This window comes from Syngnathus floridae, chromosome 21, assembly GCF_059516105.1.
Source record: "Syngnathus floridae isolate MCC-2025c chromosome 21, RoL_Sflo_1.0, whole genome shotgun sequence".
Taxonomy (NCBI): Eukaryota; Metazoa; Chordata; class Actinopteri; order Syngnathiformes; family Syngnathidae; genus Syngnathus; species Syngnathus floridae.
The window spans coordinates 585,580-601,079 of NC_142433.1; the positions used below are offsets into that span (position 1 = coordinate 585,580).

General features: G+C 44.2%; 4 protein-coding genes across 8 annotated transcripts; all 4 read left to right on the forward strand.

Moving 5' to 3' along the window:
- The first annotated feature begins 260 nt into the window (after positions 1–260).
- On the forward strand, positions 261–7,020 carry cers2a (ceramide synthase 2a). Of its 2 annotated transcripts, none has more exons than XM_088365685.1 (11): positions 261–706; positions 2,593–2,763; positions 2,819–2,936; positions 3,017–3,135; positions 3,343–3,400; positions 3,538–3,588; positions 3,705–3,797; positions 4,613–4,741; positions 4,987–5,093; positions 5,287–5,440; positions 5,689–7,020. In XM_088365685.1, exons 2-11 carry the CDS (start codon positions 2,594–2,596, stop codon positions 5,830–5,832), a joined length of 1,143 nt encoding a protein of 380 aa, XP_088221811.1. In that variant the 5' UTR covers positions 261–706; position 2,593; the 3' UTR covers positions 5,833–7,020. The 2 variants fall into 2 exon arrangements, with proteins under 2 accessions (XP_088221811.1, XP_088221810.1); XM_088365684.1 differs by having other exon boundaries at positions 262–706; positions 2,590–2,763.
- A 609-nt stretch (positions 7,021–7,629) lies between these two features.
- Positions 7,630–8,584, forward strand: ctxnd1 (cortexin domain containing 1). The gene is made up of 3 exons (XM_088365687.1): positions 7,630–7,752; positions 7,839–7,956; positions 8,220–8,584. Exon 3 carries the CDS (start codon positions 8,291–8,293, stop codon positions 8,474–8,476), a length of 186 nt encoding a protein of 61 aa, XP_088221813.1. The 5' UTR covers positions 7,630–7,752; positions 7,839–7,956; positions 8,220–8,290; the 3' UTR covers positions 8,477–8,584.
- A 151-nt stretch (positions 8,585–8,735) lies between these two features.
- On the forward strand, positions 8,736–11,840 carry LOC148379665 (histone-lysine N-methyltransferase SETDB1-B-like). Its single transcript, XM_088365682.1, has 8 exons — positions 8,736–8,941; positions 9,327–9,413; positions 9,596–9,880; positions 9,976–10,143; positions 10,250–10,451; positions 10,584–10,657; positions 10,809–10,999; positions 11,092–11,840. The coding sequence occupies exons 1-8, from the start codon at positions 8,884–8,886 to the stop codon at positions 11,194–11,196; spliced, it is 1,170 nt and encodes a 389-aa protein (XP_088221808.1). The 5' UTR covers positions 8,736–8,883; the 3' UTR covers positions 11,197–11,840.
- A 105-nt stretch (positions 11,841–11,945) lies between these two features.
- LOC148379666 (uncharacterized) lies at positions 11,946–15,473 on the forward strand. 4 transcript variants are annotated; one of them, XM_088365673.1, is made up of 9 exons: positions 11,946–12,184; positions 12,548–12,736; positions 12,820–12,923; positions 13,006–13,764; positions 13,829–13,993; positions 14,218–14,416; positions 14,490–14,563; positions 14,733–14,923; positions 15,041–15,473. In XM_088365673.1, the coding sequence occupies exons 1-9, from the start codon at positions 12,135–12,137 to the stop codon at positions 15,125–15,127; spliced, it is 1,818 nt and encodes a 605-aa protein (XP_088221799.1). In that variant the 5' UTR covers positions 11,946–12,134; the 3' UTR covers positions 15,128–15,473. The 4 variants fall into 4 exon arrangements, with proteins under 4 accessions (XP_088221799.1, XP_088221798.1, XP_088221802.1 ...); XM_088365672.1 differs by having other exon boundaries at positions 11,947–12,184; positions 12,817–12,923; XM_088365676.1 differs by having other exon boundaries at positions 11,947–12,184; positions 12,562–12,736; positions 12,817–12,923.
- Positions 15,474–15,500: the final 27 nt, after the last annotated feature.

The window sequence follows — 15,500 nt, forward strand, 5'->3', positions numbered from 1 at the left end:
TGAATAGACCTAAAATACTAAAAATACTAGTACTATGTGCCGTGTCCCCACAAGACAATTTAGCACGAGTTGAACTGACGTTTTTATTTTGTGTTGTTTTTACGCCTCGAGCCGTTTTCAGTGTGGACAAATGGCGACCAATAAATGCATATGAATGCTTTTGAATTCACATATGATGAATTAAGCCGGGGTGGTGCGCGCCCTCTAGTGGCACCAAAGTGCAGCTCATCTTCACTGCTCGTCCTTCTCCGAGTGTCACTCGCGTCATTTTCCCCAGCCTGCTCCCCGCCCACGGCCGGCCGGCTGGCTCACTCTAAACCACCTTAATATTCATTGCCCGACTTGATAACTGACTGCGAAATGACAGAGAAAGGCAACGCATCGCCCCTCTTTGCACTTTGCCGGACTTGAAATCCCCACTTGAGAGGAGGAGTGCTGTGAAGTCAAAGTGCGACAGATTGCCCCCACCCACCCAGCCAGCCAGCCAGCCACCCCGCCAGCCACCCCGCCAGCCCAGAGAATGAGGCGAACCTGAGCTGAAGAGGGAAACGAACGGGCTGTTGCCATTCAATTGAATGTTCACAAGTGCCTTGAATGGGGAAGCGCGCATGAAATTCACTCGGCGTGAGCAGGAAAAGAGGACAAGCAGCTGCAAAGAACCGCCGAATACAACACTATCTGGCCCTATCAAATAAAGTCTGACAAGGTAAGTTGGCGGCTGCACCGTTACTCGATGGACGCTTTTCCCCAATTCAACCTGGCCATTGATTCCTTTTTTAAAGTTAGACAATGAACACCACTGGCGCTTGATTATCCTTTCAGAAATAGTTTGGCGCGTGCTTTTATTGAACCAACTGCATAAGAGCACCCGTGACAGCTTGCAAAATGAGCGAGGCGGAAAAGAGCTAATCATCAAAGTTGAGCTAGCAGGCCCAAGCTTGTCGTCTTCTCACTTGCTTTTTTTCTTGTAGGAGAACCGCGATAAGACCAGCCCAACTTGCAAAGTTTTCCTCATAGCTAATTGTTCCCTCGGCGTTCACGAAATGTGTTGTTAGGTTTCGAATATGGGTCTGTTACGTTCATTCAGTTTACGCCAAAAAGTTTTTGAACGTACAGTGCGACGCACCGCTTCAAAGTTGCTCCATTTTTATTCTTCACGCGCCATGGCCATTTAGGGCAGACCATTTGTTTGATTGCGTTCTCATTTCTCAACGTTTGGTTCCGCTATGTTCGAGATTCCCCGCTTGCGCCACGTGTGTGTGCGTGCGTGCGTGCGTGCGTGCGTGTCGGTTGCTTTGGACAGAACCACTCCCAAAGTGTTTACGCAAAGTGCGTAGAAAGCTGCAAGTTGGAGCACCACAGTTCGGCTTGAAAAGTCAGCCTCAGGATGCTCCTCCGACCAGGTTGATATACAACAAAGAATTAGTCAAGTTTAAATTCAGCTCATAATTTCCTGGAGCGTTACATCCTGGATCCACTTGTGACCGAAGTTTTTTTTTTTTCTTCTTCTTCTTCTTTCCCAAATGAGCCCTACCACGCTCAAAAGTGCAAGTCAAGCGGCTTGCTTTTCATCCACTTATACCAAACATATTTACCAGGATATCAAATAGTTCAGACGTAATGCTGAATGATTTTAACTAAGTGTCTCCAACCTAGATGACAAATGAGAGATCAGTGAAATACTCATGATGATTAACATAATGAGAACTCTCCTGAAAGGGTCATGGTGACTTTATGACAAGCATTTAATGGGTTTGAAAGTCCACACTATTTTCCCCTTTTGGATGACTAATTAGTTCATCTCCTTTACAGAATTTGAGCAACTTTTACATGTTACCTTACCTGGCAAGGCTTTAATATACATTTAAAATGATTGGTTTGAGTGGTATTTTTAAAAATACATGTTATAAGGACATTTAGGGCCGGTAAATTTGTGTGATGAGTTACTGAATGACGAAAGGCTCACATGACGCCATGCTCATTCCAAAGGGTGTTTTAAAAAAAGTTTTCATTCGTAAGAGGCAGTCAGTCACGTGGTGTTCCAGTTTGACTCAGCGGCTTAACATTAAAATGATGTTCTTTGGTCTCGGTAATTGTGTATAACTGAGCTGACGCTTCCTTGTCGGTGCAGTCAGTCAAATGCTGTCCAACTGGTTGCCAATAAATGCTGCACATGAATGCACAAAGATTTTCAGAATATCTCCGCCAATGTTTTCTCCCGAGTATTTGATGAAATCGTCTCGAATACTTACTCGAATATGTTTTCATCTTGTGTTGTTTGTGGAGTTTATTGAAAAGTTTTGTTCCGCACACAGGCTTGATTGAAAAATAGGATTCCTATTCAAGTGTCAAATGTGACACGGTGCACCCAAGAGGGACTTATTGACTAACTCGTTGGATGACTTCACTGAGAAGACCGTTCAATTCGATGTGCAATGATGAATCCATTTTCAAACGAATGGCGAAATGAAGCATTTGAGCATTTACATTTGCTTCAGTCTAGGGGAGGAAAACAAGAAACAAAAGTACCATCTTGCACATATGAGCGCTTTAGTTTCCCCGCAACGACGTGTCGTGTTTTTCAATCAGCAGGATGTTGTCTTGGCTAAGCGAGCGTCTATGGGCAGACTGGATTTGGTTTCCTGAAGGCTTCGGTTGGGCCGACCTCAAGGACCCCGATGTGGTCCTACCTCAGCTACCGGACCTTTGGGCTTTCGTCCCTATTGCCATCTGCTTCCTGGTCATCAGACCTGTATTTGAAAGGTAAGTCCTGGTTGTAAGGGCCTTTTTTTCTTTTCTGACAAATGGCCTTTTTCAGGTGGGTAGCAATTCCTTTGGCGTCCCTGCTGGGAGTGAAAGACAAAAGGCGTGTTAGTCCTCCTTTGAATCCTTTGCTGGAGGCCCACTTCTGCAGCATGTCTAAACATCCCACGCAGGTCAAGAGAGGAGCAAAGCGACAACGTTCTTGATGTGTTATTTGGCGTGACAGTCAGCACTGACATCTGCTCCTTTTCAGGGCTCCTTAGAAAAGTTAAGTAAACAAACGGACTACTCAGTGCAACAGGTCCAACGATGGTTCAAACAGCGGCGGAACCAGGACCGTCCCAGCAAGATTAAAAAGTTTCAGGAAGCCAGGTAGTTACGACTCTTATGCTGTTCAGTGTAAACCATTGTGTGTGTGTGTGTTTCTTCATTTTTATCGGCCCAGCAACCAAGTTGCGTTTCACTCGTGTGATGCTTTATCCTTCTGAAGTAAGGTAGAAGGGAAGTAGTTATTGGAGGTCTGTTTGACTTAAAGTGCTACCAATGTGCCTCAATGTAAAAATGTACTTTCTCTTCCAGTTGGAGATTTACCTTTTACTTTTTTGCTTTCTTTGCTGGCCTGGCAACGCTTATTGACGTGAGTCTAAAGTTATCCTTTTGCAAATGTTGTTGTCGTCATGGCAACGTTTCGATTGATCTGCACTCAAGCGGAATCTAAATGGCCCACAAATGTCCCGTCTGGATCCTAACAGTTGTCTCTCCCCTCCCTCTCAGAAACCATGGTTCTATAATATGAAGAGGATGTGGGATAACTTTCCCAAAATGGTATGCTGCATTCTTTCTTTCTCTCTTTCTTTCTGCCTTTCTTCGTACGCGGCCATTTTTGTATTGGACATATTCTCCGTCAAATCACACGCCACATCTGCAACCCTTTTGTCCAGCCACTGGAAGCATCTCAGTACTGGTACTACATGATTGAACTGGGCTTCTACGTGTCCCTGCTGGTGAGCGTAGCGTCTGACGTCAAGCGTAAGGTAAGGCACACGGAGCGAGCCCTCAATAGTTAGGGCACACAACAACCAGAGGCTTTTGACTTGTACGGTGTAGACCGTGAGAATGGCAAAGTATTTCCTGTTTGACAAAGGCCCGCCACGTCATATCAGCCGGTCGGAGACACTTGACTGGTGTTGTGTTTCTTTTACGAGGTGCCCTGTGGCTTTAAGTGTGACTGGAGCGAGCAGAGCTGGAAAAGGTCCCGCGGCGCGGACAGCTTTGCCATTTTTTGCATACAGGGCAGAAGCGCTCAAAGCAAATAGGCAGGTGACAACAATTGTTGCATTACCTAATCACGCGCCTCCGCCGTCCGTCAATGGCCGCAATGAGCGTCAACGCGACGGCAATTCATCTTGGATGAAACGATTCAACTAAAGGCTAACTCGAGATCAGCAGCTTCACGTTGTTCCGATGACAGTCGCTCAGATGCCGTAGCCAGCCTTCCTCCAAATGGAGCCATAGCTAAAAAGTGACATCATCGGCCCGGGCGTGGTGCTCCCGTTCTGTCACGTGATTGAAAGCGATGAAGTCGCTGATAGCGATGCCATTTTGTCACCCGAGATTGAACGGAACTTGGTGTGGTTTTCCGGGATGCTGTTGTGTTGAAACAGGATCTGCGACTGTTGCCTCAATGGACCTTTTCCTCATTTTATCGTCATTTGGTCACGTTCCACAGCGACGCTCGAGTTAATCATTCGTCAAAGCGGAACATCCATCAGTAACGGACAGACAGCTTTGGCAATGAGTCACCGAGCACCGTCGACGTCTTTGCTTTCTTTGGCTTTCTTCTCTGCAGGATTTCAAAGAGCAAATAGTTCACCACGTTGCCACCATCGTGCTTGTCGGCTTCTCCTGGCTGGTCAACTACATCCGGGGAGGGACTTTGATCATGTTGGCGCACGATGCCTCTGACTATCTCATGGAGGTATTATTGCACCCTGCTCGCTGGCGGAAGGAAAATACACATCAGCGTTTGTTTGCCTTTTGGGCTCAAAGGACAATTGCTACAAAGTAGCACTCTCAAGTGTTTTGCTATTCCTCAATGTGATTGATACCTTCCTCGTAAGACATCCGACTGAGATGGAATTTTGACGTTGTGTGGCGTCTGCCATCTCGAGGCACCGAATGCTCCTCCCCCTGTGATGTGCATTCCCGTCTTGTGTCTCTCAGTCAGCCAAGATGTTCAACTATGCCGGTTGGAAGAGGACGTGCAACTTCATATTCGTTGTCTTCGCTGTGGTCTTTATCATCACCCGCCTGGGAATTTTCCCTTTCTGGTAAAAATCATATTGCGCAAGACTTTCAGAACATTTGGCTTTGGACATGAGTCTTTTTTTTTTATTGCTGCGCCGTATGCAGCGGAACAATTTCCATGATAACAACAGGCACATTATCCCGCAGCGTTGAATGGGCTTTTGATGGCCAGTGTAGGCGCTTGTGACTGACTGCACGCTCTGTTCTTGTGCGCAGCATCATACACGCCACCTTGGTGTACCCCATGACCATCTACGAGCCCTTCTTCGGCTTCTACTTCTTCAACGGTTTGCTGTTGTTGCTGCTGGCTCTGCACATCTTCTGGGCGGCGCTCATAGTACGCATGGTCATCAAGTTCCTCCCCGGCAACGTAAGGAGCGCCGCTCGAGAAATTGGGATTATTTTTCATTTGATTTAGTCAACACAAAAATGACATTATTTATTCAGCTACCGAAGAATTGTTACTCCCAGAACTTGGTTTGAATGTTCGATTAGTCCATTGATAGGATTTTCAAAAGGCTGCTAGCATTAGATGTATGTATTTAGTTTTACAATAAATCCCAGCTGAGGTGTGGTGAAGGTCAAAACAATCCCCCCCCCCCCCCTCTCCTTCCACAGGGCATAGTTGAGGATGAGCGGAGCGACAAAGAAGAGACCGAGTCGGAAGACGAAGACTGCAGCGGCGATAGAACGTTGAAAAACGGTCACCTTCACAACGGCCATACGCGGCTCAACAACAACCGGCAAAAAAATGGACGCTGAAAGCACTGCAAGGTCAGGAAGCCAAAGCCCTGCATGCGCCTTCAAATCGAAACAATAGTAGTGACGACGCAAAAACATTTCTTACACAAAACAAAATAAACATCATAAACAGCCCCCATTCTGATCACTGAAGGAAATTGACCAAGGAACAATGGAGACCATGATTATGTTATGTGCCTGCCCTCGGTGCTGAGGTCTGTTGGTCTTCATTTTTTTTTTTTTCCCCCCCATCACATTTAGTTGTTGCCACACTGTCTGTAGCTTCATCGCATGTTCCTGGAAGTGTTTTTTTGTTGTTGTTATTGTTGCTGAGGTTCAGCCGGACGGCATCGGTTAACACACCTCGAAGTAGTATTGCCTGACTAATTTTCACTCTAGCCAGTGGTACAAATAGGCAGTTGTTAGGATGGACCATGACCTTGATTTAAGTCAATATACTGACACCTAATAGAAAGTTTGTTGCAATTAGCAAAATACTGAATGGCAAATAAGAATTTTAACACTTTGCGAAAGTGAGCCGCCGAGGAGGCTGGAGTTGCTTTGCCTTTTTTGGCAACAAAATGTGCGTCCGCAGTCCAAAATCATTTTAACGTGGGTTTTTGTTTAGGCGTAATGTATATTTTTAGTTTTATGATTTTATTTTTGTTCTGTTTTATTTTTTACAGTCCTGTTTAAATGACAAAAGAGTTTGGCGTAACTCAAACCTAAATCAAACGTTCGGTCTTTATGGGCTGGAACAGAGTCGGTAATATTATTCTTTTTTTTTCTCAGTGTTTTCCGTAACCAAAAATGCACTTTATGGATCCGTTGAATGGTAGTCAGACCAGACCAGACCAGACCAGACCAGACCATATGTATAGGGTTCTATTTGGATCACAGACCTGATTCATTTTCAGCAGAGGTTTGGCTTTGTTTGCTCTTTTGTCAGTGTTTTGGTTTAATGTTAACAAAAAGACTTTGATTTGACGTGTTTAAAGGAACCCTTTACCAAAGTGTGGTTTACAAGTGCCTTTATTGTTTGGATTGCGAGTTGTTGCTAAACGCCAACTTTGGAGCCCCCACGTGTCACTTAAACGTGCTCCTTCCAAACAGCTTTGCCTCTAAAAAAAAAAAAGTGTTTTTTTAGTCTGTTGTTTTGCTGATGTGTAATATTATAATGATGATAAATACAATATTTGTGTAAAAATATTTGTTATTGTTTTATTTGACGTGTGTGAAAATCATGAACTAGTCATTCAATAACTCACTTTTATTATCCGTTTTCTTGCTCAGGCCAACGCAAGAGTCTTAGCGCCATCTGGTGGCATCTTGTTGTCAAGGAATCAATTTCAAGCCAATGCTATATAGTTGCTGCTATCTAAAATGTTGAGCGCATTCGTGTATTATTGTTTCCACAGCAAACTGGAGATGTAGTTTCCTCCCTCCTCCCTTGTGTTGTTTTTTGGCCCGCAACCTTAAAAGCCCTTCCAGGCTGCCGACGACCGATCACTTTACATGCACGGTCATCAAGACCGTTCATTTTAATGTGGCAGGTTGAGTTTCTACCCCGCTGGCTCCACATGTTAATTGCAATGGCATCTCTTGTTTCTCCTGTCCATCCGCATCGCTCCTGGTCAATTCTGCGCTACCTTCTGTAAGACATAAGCTCAGCGTCCTCTACGTTTGAACAGTGTGAAATCTCCCCGATGAGGCTTCTTTTGACAGGAGAACAAAAGTGCGCGGGGCGGGGCGGGGCGCTTCATTCACTCGGCGCGTTGCCGACTTATCCGATTCCCACTCAAGTATTCATAAGGGCTTACGGATCCAGAGGAGGCCGCCATGAATGTTGCACGAGCGTCACTACTCAATATCCCTCAAGTTGTCGGGACATAAATCTGTTCACACATAAACGCCGTGTAATGTTCCCCGAGTTGTGAGCCGGTAAGCTTCCAGACCTCCTCGTTTTCCCGTGTCACGATGATGAGGGGAAGAACGTAAGCGGAAAAGCCGCGCTGTCTCGCTTACAGCGGGTGACGTTATCAGGAAGGAGCCGAGAGACTAACGCCGGCAGGCGTGTGAAACTTTCCAAAAGTTTCGACACGTGTTGAGACACGAGAGTCGCTGCACTGCAAGAATGGCCATCTGGTAAGTTTGATATCTATTTTTTTTTTTTTTCTTTTGCTTGAATATTTCAAATGTAGTCATGTCTGTGATGCTTGAATGTTGTATCCATCTTGAGTGTCAAAAGTACACACACCATTGGTTGTACCCTTCCAAATACAGATAATGCCTGCACTAAGATCATACGTATGGATGTGACAAAGTAGCAGAAGGAAGACAAATACAAAGTGTTCAAATACTGCAATAGACAATTTTCCATTGCTACACTTCATCTTTGTCTCTTGTAGCACGGAGATCATCAGCGTCTCCTTGGCATACATTTGAGTTGACGCTGGGAGGAATCCGTTTCATCAGCCCCATGGACCACGGGACACATCCTGCGCCCCCCCCGTTGGAGGTGGATGTGGATCTGGGTTTTGCGCTCTTCTTCCTCTTCCTCTTGTGCTTCTTCCTGCTGGTGACGGTGGTGCGCTGTGCCCAGATGGTGGTGGACCCCTACGGTTCCATCTCCACCTCCACCTACCAGGAGGAGCAGATCACCTGAAGACTTTGACCGTTCGCTATGGTAGATGTGAAAATACTGCAGACTTGACCTCAAATATGGTTCCGAAAAAATAGCGACAGTCAAATCAAGTTCAATCGTATTTATTAATGTACTACTAGCTCTCAAAGCACTTCACATGCCAAATGACAAACATTAACGACATACACATTGTTGTCCAGCCGAGGGCGACATTGTACCATTTTGCCGTGTGACAAACGTCAAACGATTCATGCAAAGAAGACAAAACGAAGAAGACGAAGAAGAAGAAGAAGAAGAAAACACTCGGAAGAAGAAGAAGAAGGAGGCCACGACGAGTAGCGAGCGAGCTTTGGCAGTAAACAGAATCTTATATAAACCATTGGTTGTCAAGGCGATAACGCTTTGATCTTGGCTTCAAGGAGCTCTTCATGCTCTTAGTGCTCCAAAATCGCAGTCCCGAAAAAGGCGGAGGTTTCGTTAAATCGGGTAAGCTAATCACATCTCCTGCATTGCTAAATGCGTCGCTTTGTACTTGACATGTTTGATCAGTTAAGCTTTGACTCTCTCAATCAATTCGAACATATACATTTCAATCATGTCAATAGATGCTTAATTACAGCTTCGTTGAGTAATAAGAGGTAATCATGTGCTGTAAAAGTTGTTGAATTGCAGTTATTAGCCTACAAGGTGGCGACATCATTCTTGTCCGATCCAGTATCATGAATTTGGTTTTCTGAAAATAAACCCTTCGATTTAAATTCACAAGCAATGCTTGATTTTCTTTTGTAGAAATAATTTCTGCCTGGACCGTTTTAAATTTTATACCCGAAATGTTTTCTTTTCTTACTCACTGATTGCTTTTGTGTGCTAGTGAAAATGATGGAGATGGACGATCAGTTGGAGGTAACGATGTTACAGTCCGAAGAAACTAGTGCAAAGAGGGGACGATTTGAGTTTGGTAAGTTATGGGTGGCTTTATAGCACTGCGGACAAACAATTTCAGCGACACGCGTCAGGAGAATAAGCAAAGATAAATGAATGAATGTTTTACTTTGAATGACTATAATTTACGCCCCGATAAATATTTAGGTTTGTCGTCGTGTTGTATATTCATTCTTCTTTTGATTATTTTTGTTTTAGAAAAGTTGCCTGAATGTGAGTCTGGTCCTTCCACTAGTGGCTATTCATGCAAAAGGACGTGTTTGGAAAATGGATTATTGAAAAGAGTGGAGGTATCTTTGGTTCGGCTTCCCGATCACAAGATCAGTGCTCTTCGACCGCCGACGCCTTCGCAGTTTTACAGCGAGGATGAATCTCAAAGCAGTTCCGATTCTGATTTGGAGCAGTACGATGAATCCAGCGATTCCGACAATGCGTCGGCCAAGAAATCGAAGGCTAAGAAAAAAAAAAAAGTCAACAATATTAGTAAGTACCGACACCGACCGACCGACCTGCCAGGTCGAGGTAGGCGTTACTCGGAGCACTAAATTCCCTTTTTGTTCGAACATCTATTTTCACAGATCACACGCCCATAATTGATTCTTCAGCGTTTGCCTATGTGCCTCAAGAAGCAACTAAAATCCGCCCTGATCTCCCTGAGGAGGAAATCACCGTCGGGTCGACCGTACTGGCCAGGAAGAAGAACTTGAAGTGGCAACGGGGGCAGATTGTGGAGGTTGTTACCAAAGGTGGGAAGAATTTAGCATTTATTTTTGGAAGGTGACGATGACATGTCAAGTCAAGCCTGAACTACGAGTGGGTGCTATTTTGTTTACGTATGAATTGTCATTGTAGAAGATGGACGACTGAAGTACAAGATTATGTTTGAAGAAAAGGGAAGGAGCCTAGTGTCAGGACACCACATTGCTTTTGAGGTCACGCCGAGGCTGGAGCAGGTGTATGTCGGCGCTCGTGTGGTCGTCAACTGTCAGGAGGATACCACTCAGTTCCGAGCTGGTATCTTGGCAGAGCTCCCTACCAGAAAGAACCGCCTGAGGTGGGTGCTTGAAAATGAGAATGTATCGGAAAGTAAACCCTTGCGAGAGGTGTGATTATGAAAAAATGCCGTTTGAATAAAAACATTGAATTTGATATGACCAAGTCAAGAAAGCTCTGTATCCCTTTTTAGGTTTTTGGTGTTCCTGGATAACCACAGACCCATCTATGTTGGCTTAACATTATTTTACCTCGTGTGCAGACCATGTAAGTTTGACACGTTTACCCCTTTTTGTGGACTTTTTTTTTTTAGAACTGTGAAAATGTACAGGATTTGATTAGATTGAATTGAATTCTCTCATGGTCTTAACTTGAATTCTTGAGTGTTTCTTACAATGTTGTTTTTGTCACCCACCAGTACCAGACCCCACAGAGGACATTCAAGACGAAGCTCACCAGCGTTTTATGAGGCAGTACCTAAGGGACTGGCCGTACCCTCATTTAACCCAATACAAGCCTGGCCAGAACGCCTCGGTGGAGTTCAACGGAACCCTGCAGAGGTGCAAGGTAGAGATGGTCGACTCCAGCTTGATAATGGCAGTTTCCGAGGTTGGTGCCACCTTTTTCCCTTATCTTTGTACCTTAATTCTCGTCCTCTCCGTTGTCCCATTGACGCTGCGGTTATGTTGTCATTTCCTCAGTGTAATCAGCACAAAGAATGGATACATCGAGGCTCCATACGGCTGTCGCATATGCCGAGGTTTTTGGAAATGAGGAGAAGAGAAGCTGAGGCGGCTCAACAGTAATGTGACTCCACTTACAAGTCCATCATTGTAATAACACTTGACCTTTCTCCAGAAAGGCTGACTTTTTAATATAGCTTTTAGTTCGAGTTCTCTTCCGTGAATTGTACAAAGGAGTGTGGTCATTCTTGGGTGGAGTCCTTTGATTTCAATTGACTATACAGACGATTAAAAACAGCTTATTTTTTTCTTCCAGTGATTAGTGTTTAGTTTTTTTCCTGAAACGTGTACATTTTGTATATAGTCATTCACAAACAGCGGTGTTTAGATGACAAACTGCAGTCGTTTTAATGCAACAGAGAGAACGCACTAGAGGTTAGTATATCTTCAAAAGTTTGAACTTTTAAGTACAGTTCAGTATGTTCTCTGTTGATCATTATAAGAATCTTGTGCATTTTTCTATCGATAAGATGTTATACAGTGAAACCTTGGCTTACAAATGACCCGTTGATGAAATATGACCTCTCCTCAGACACTGTTTTTGTTTATTTTATGTCATTTTTAATTGCTACATTAAAAAAAAAAAAGTGCAAAAAACATACAAATTGGAATTGTACATAGTTCTTGTTTCTTTATCCAACAATACCATGAATATTTTAATGCATGCTGCAGCGTTTACAATAAAAATAATTTTACTGTTGTAGAAATGTTCTTTCTGGAAAGAAAAGTTGAAGTAGCGATATAGAATATTCAAATATAAGTACTAGTAGTATATCGTCGTCCTTCCAAATACATGTTATTCGTCCTTGTGACCATGGGAGGGCAGCAGCGGTTTCAATGATGAACGAAGAAGACTAAGACTCCTTTCGTCACAGCGTATAGTTTGGGGGAAAAACGTGTTCTAAGGGGCTTCTTTTGTCGTCGTGGTTAAAATTGACAACGGTATTGCCGTTAACTTTGTCGCTAAAGTACCATGCCCGGACAACGTGTTAATGCGATAAATGAGTGGAAACGTGCTTAATTGGACCCGTCTACCGACCGCCATTTTAAGGTGAGTTGAGAGCTGAGTAAGTTTCGTAGTTTTCGCATTTTTTTGCTCCCCTTGTTTACACACATTTGTTTCATGATGCTGATATGAAGGTCACTATGACCAGAACGCAAACAAGCAAAAAAAAAAAAGCGAAGCTATCACGCTTGCTGAGTGCATTAAATTTAAAGTCATTCTGATTAACCACACGTATAAAGTAATATTTCAATAGTTCATGATAACGAATTCTATGTCAGATTCCAAGTTTCTTCTGTGACCACCCCTAAACCTTTGTGCCACAAATCGTTAGGCTCATACATACGTCTCCTATTGTTTTTTTTTTTGTTTGTTTGTTTTTTGTCCCCCTCTATCTATCCATAACCACAGTGCATCGTTTTCAGTGATAATGGATAGGAATGATTTGGCCATGACGCATGAAGAGCTCCAAGGTTCGATTTCGGAGTCCGTGCCAAAAATGAATGTGACCCCTCCTGATCTACTGGAGCAATGTAATGCTATGAAGTCCCAACTAGAAAAGTGCAAGAAACAGCGTGACCGACTCCTGGAACTCAGCAAGTGAGTAGAATATAACTTGGTGTACATTTAAAAAACAAATCTTGACTTTGACAGAAGGTATAACCCCCGTTATTTTCTAGCAGGTCTGCGACAGCATACGAAGCCGTTGTGAAGGAACTCTATGCCTTTCTGGGATGGAAATACACAGACACCGATTCTGATGACGATGTCATCGAAATAAGTGATGGTAAATTTTGAATTCGTTCAAAGCCCAAATATCCGCCAAGTGAGCGGAGTTTATAATTCCTGTGTGTTCTTTGGCTTTGCAGGAATCTCCCGTTCACCGTCATATGCGTCTGAGATAGACTACTTGAGTGACATTGACAGCCAAGTCACTTTAACTAGAGAGGCAACGAAAGTCTTGAGCAAAATTTGCAAAAGCGAAATACGGGGTATACCTGGGAAAAATCCTGCCAATCACCACAGTGACAGTAAACACTCAAGTCCCGTTCCATCCAAGTCTGACACACACGACTCCGATTTTGTTTCACCCGAGTTTGAGAACAGTGCAAGCGATTCCGTATTTGTAGAGGAGCCGTCACCGAAAAAAAGGCGACGTATCAAAAATCACCATAGTGACAGTCAACACTCGAGTCCCGCCCCATCCAAGTCTGACACACACAACTCCGATTTTGTTTCACCCGAATTTGATAGCAGTGCAAGCGATTCCGTATTTGTAGAGGAGCCGTCACCGAACAAAAGGCGACGTATGAAAATTAAATGGCCGATGAATACATCTCCAAGAAAACCATCGGGACCGCCGGTGGACAAAAAGAAGAAGGATGCAAAAACATCAAGTCAAACTAGAGCGGTTACAAATGACACTGCCGGCAACGCTAAGACCCCGGAGACGCCAAACTCCTCAAGTGAGACCAGCCTAGGGAGCACTGCAAGCACAAGTAAGACCATTGAAAAGAACACAAGGCGCAAAAGCAGCTCAAGTGAAAGTCATTCCGTGGGCCAGACAAAGGCAACCGGACCAGATGATGGAAAAGAAAAGAAAAATGATGTCCAGCCATCTCCCCAAGGTACTGTTATTACCAGAATGCTTTGTTTCATGCCATACACTTGAAATGTCCCTTCTGCTTACAGTTCAAAGTGTGGTGTGCATATCATCAAGCTGCATGTCCAGCAAGCTTTCTTGTAAGGTGCCCGCACAAGTGCCAGAAGCTAAGATTGAAGTCGGAATGAAAGTGTTGGCCAAGAAGTCGAAAATGTGCTGGGAGCGTGGGAGAGTGAGGAACATGATCCAAGTTGGTAAAGAAAATGTGCATTCTTGTTTTTGTATTATTAAGGAGTTAACCATTGACCTCAAATCTGCTCGTTGCACTGTCAGGTAAAAAGAAAAAAAAAAGGGGGGGGGGTCGGAATATTTGCCCATTTTTGTTTTTTAATTATTTTTTTTGACATGTACTCACCCTACTTCAAAAATGAAAAAGGGGAGCTAGGCTGTTCTTAAATGTTCTTCATTTTTCCCTTAGCTGATGATAAGGTCAAATATGCGGTCGAGTTTCACGACAACACCAGGCGCCTGGTCTCGGCGCACCACCTCGCTTTCAGAAACACACCCAAGTTTGAGTACTTGTACGTCGGCGCCCGAGTGGTGATCGGCTCAAGGAACAAGGGCCCCTTCTGCTCCGGCGTTTTGGCCGAGTTTCCCATCCGAAAGAACCGTCAGAGGTACGTTGGGGTATCTCCGATGCGCGTTGCGTAGCTCCAAAAGTATGATCCGTTTGATTCCTCTGTTGTTTAGGTTTCTGGCCTTTGCTGACGATCAAACGGCGGTGTATGTGGGCATACCTCATCTTCATCTGGTGTGCGCACCTCGTAGGTTTGGGCATCTTTCGATGCATCCTTCATATTTCCATGCATTTCTATTCGAGACAATCTTATTGGGTCGTGTGCACCTTTTAAAAATGGAACTGCCCCTTGAAGAATAAAATGGAGCCAGACTTTTTCTTTGATTTCATTGTGCTCACTTGCTTTCCTGTGACAGTGGAGGACCCTTTGGAAGACATCAGTGACACTTACCACAGGGAATTTGTGAAGGAATACATCAAGGTCTGGCCTTACCCTCCCCTTGCTCAGGTCAAGTGTGGACAAAGCCTGAACGTGGAGCTCAGTGGAGTTCAGGAGAGCTGTGTGGTTCAGTCGCTCGACTGTAGCCTGATGGAGATCCGCTTTGTGGTCAGTATGCCGCTCAATGTACGCTCAAATATGATTAAGAGTCTTGGCACAGTCAAGAATCGGGTTATTGTGGAGCAGCATTTGTCCATCTATTTGAGGAAATACTGTCATCTTTAGGAAAGTCAACGTGAGGAATGGCTCTACAGGGGCTCGTGGCGCCTGGAAATCATGGCTAAAATGAAGCAGTTGCATGCGGACTCTTAATGTTGCTGGACAATGAAAGGCACGCGTGCGTGCGTGCGTGCATGCCTTGTGACAAGCAGTTGCTGCGCTCACCAAACGGGCCAAAGAAATCCACTTCAGCTTGATTGTAAGGTATTTCATGGAGATGGAAAGGACCGCATGATACATGTCAATGTAGTTTGCTGTCAAGCCCTGCTTCATCCGAGTTTGGCTGGCACGCACCCTTATTCGGAAATTGAAAAAAAATCCATACTGGAATCATTTTTACATCCCAATTCATTTCAGTAACCAAATCCTTCTCATGTTTTCGAGTGATGTGCCGTTATTGTGACCGTTTTTAGGACACGAATAAAGTTTTGTTTACGTACCTCATTTGTTCGATGAAGTGCAAGTT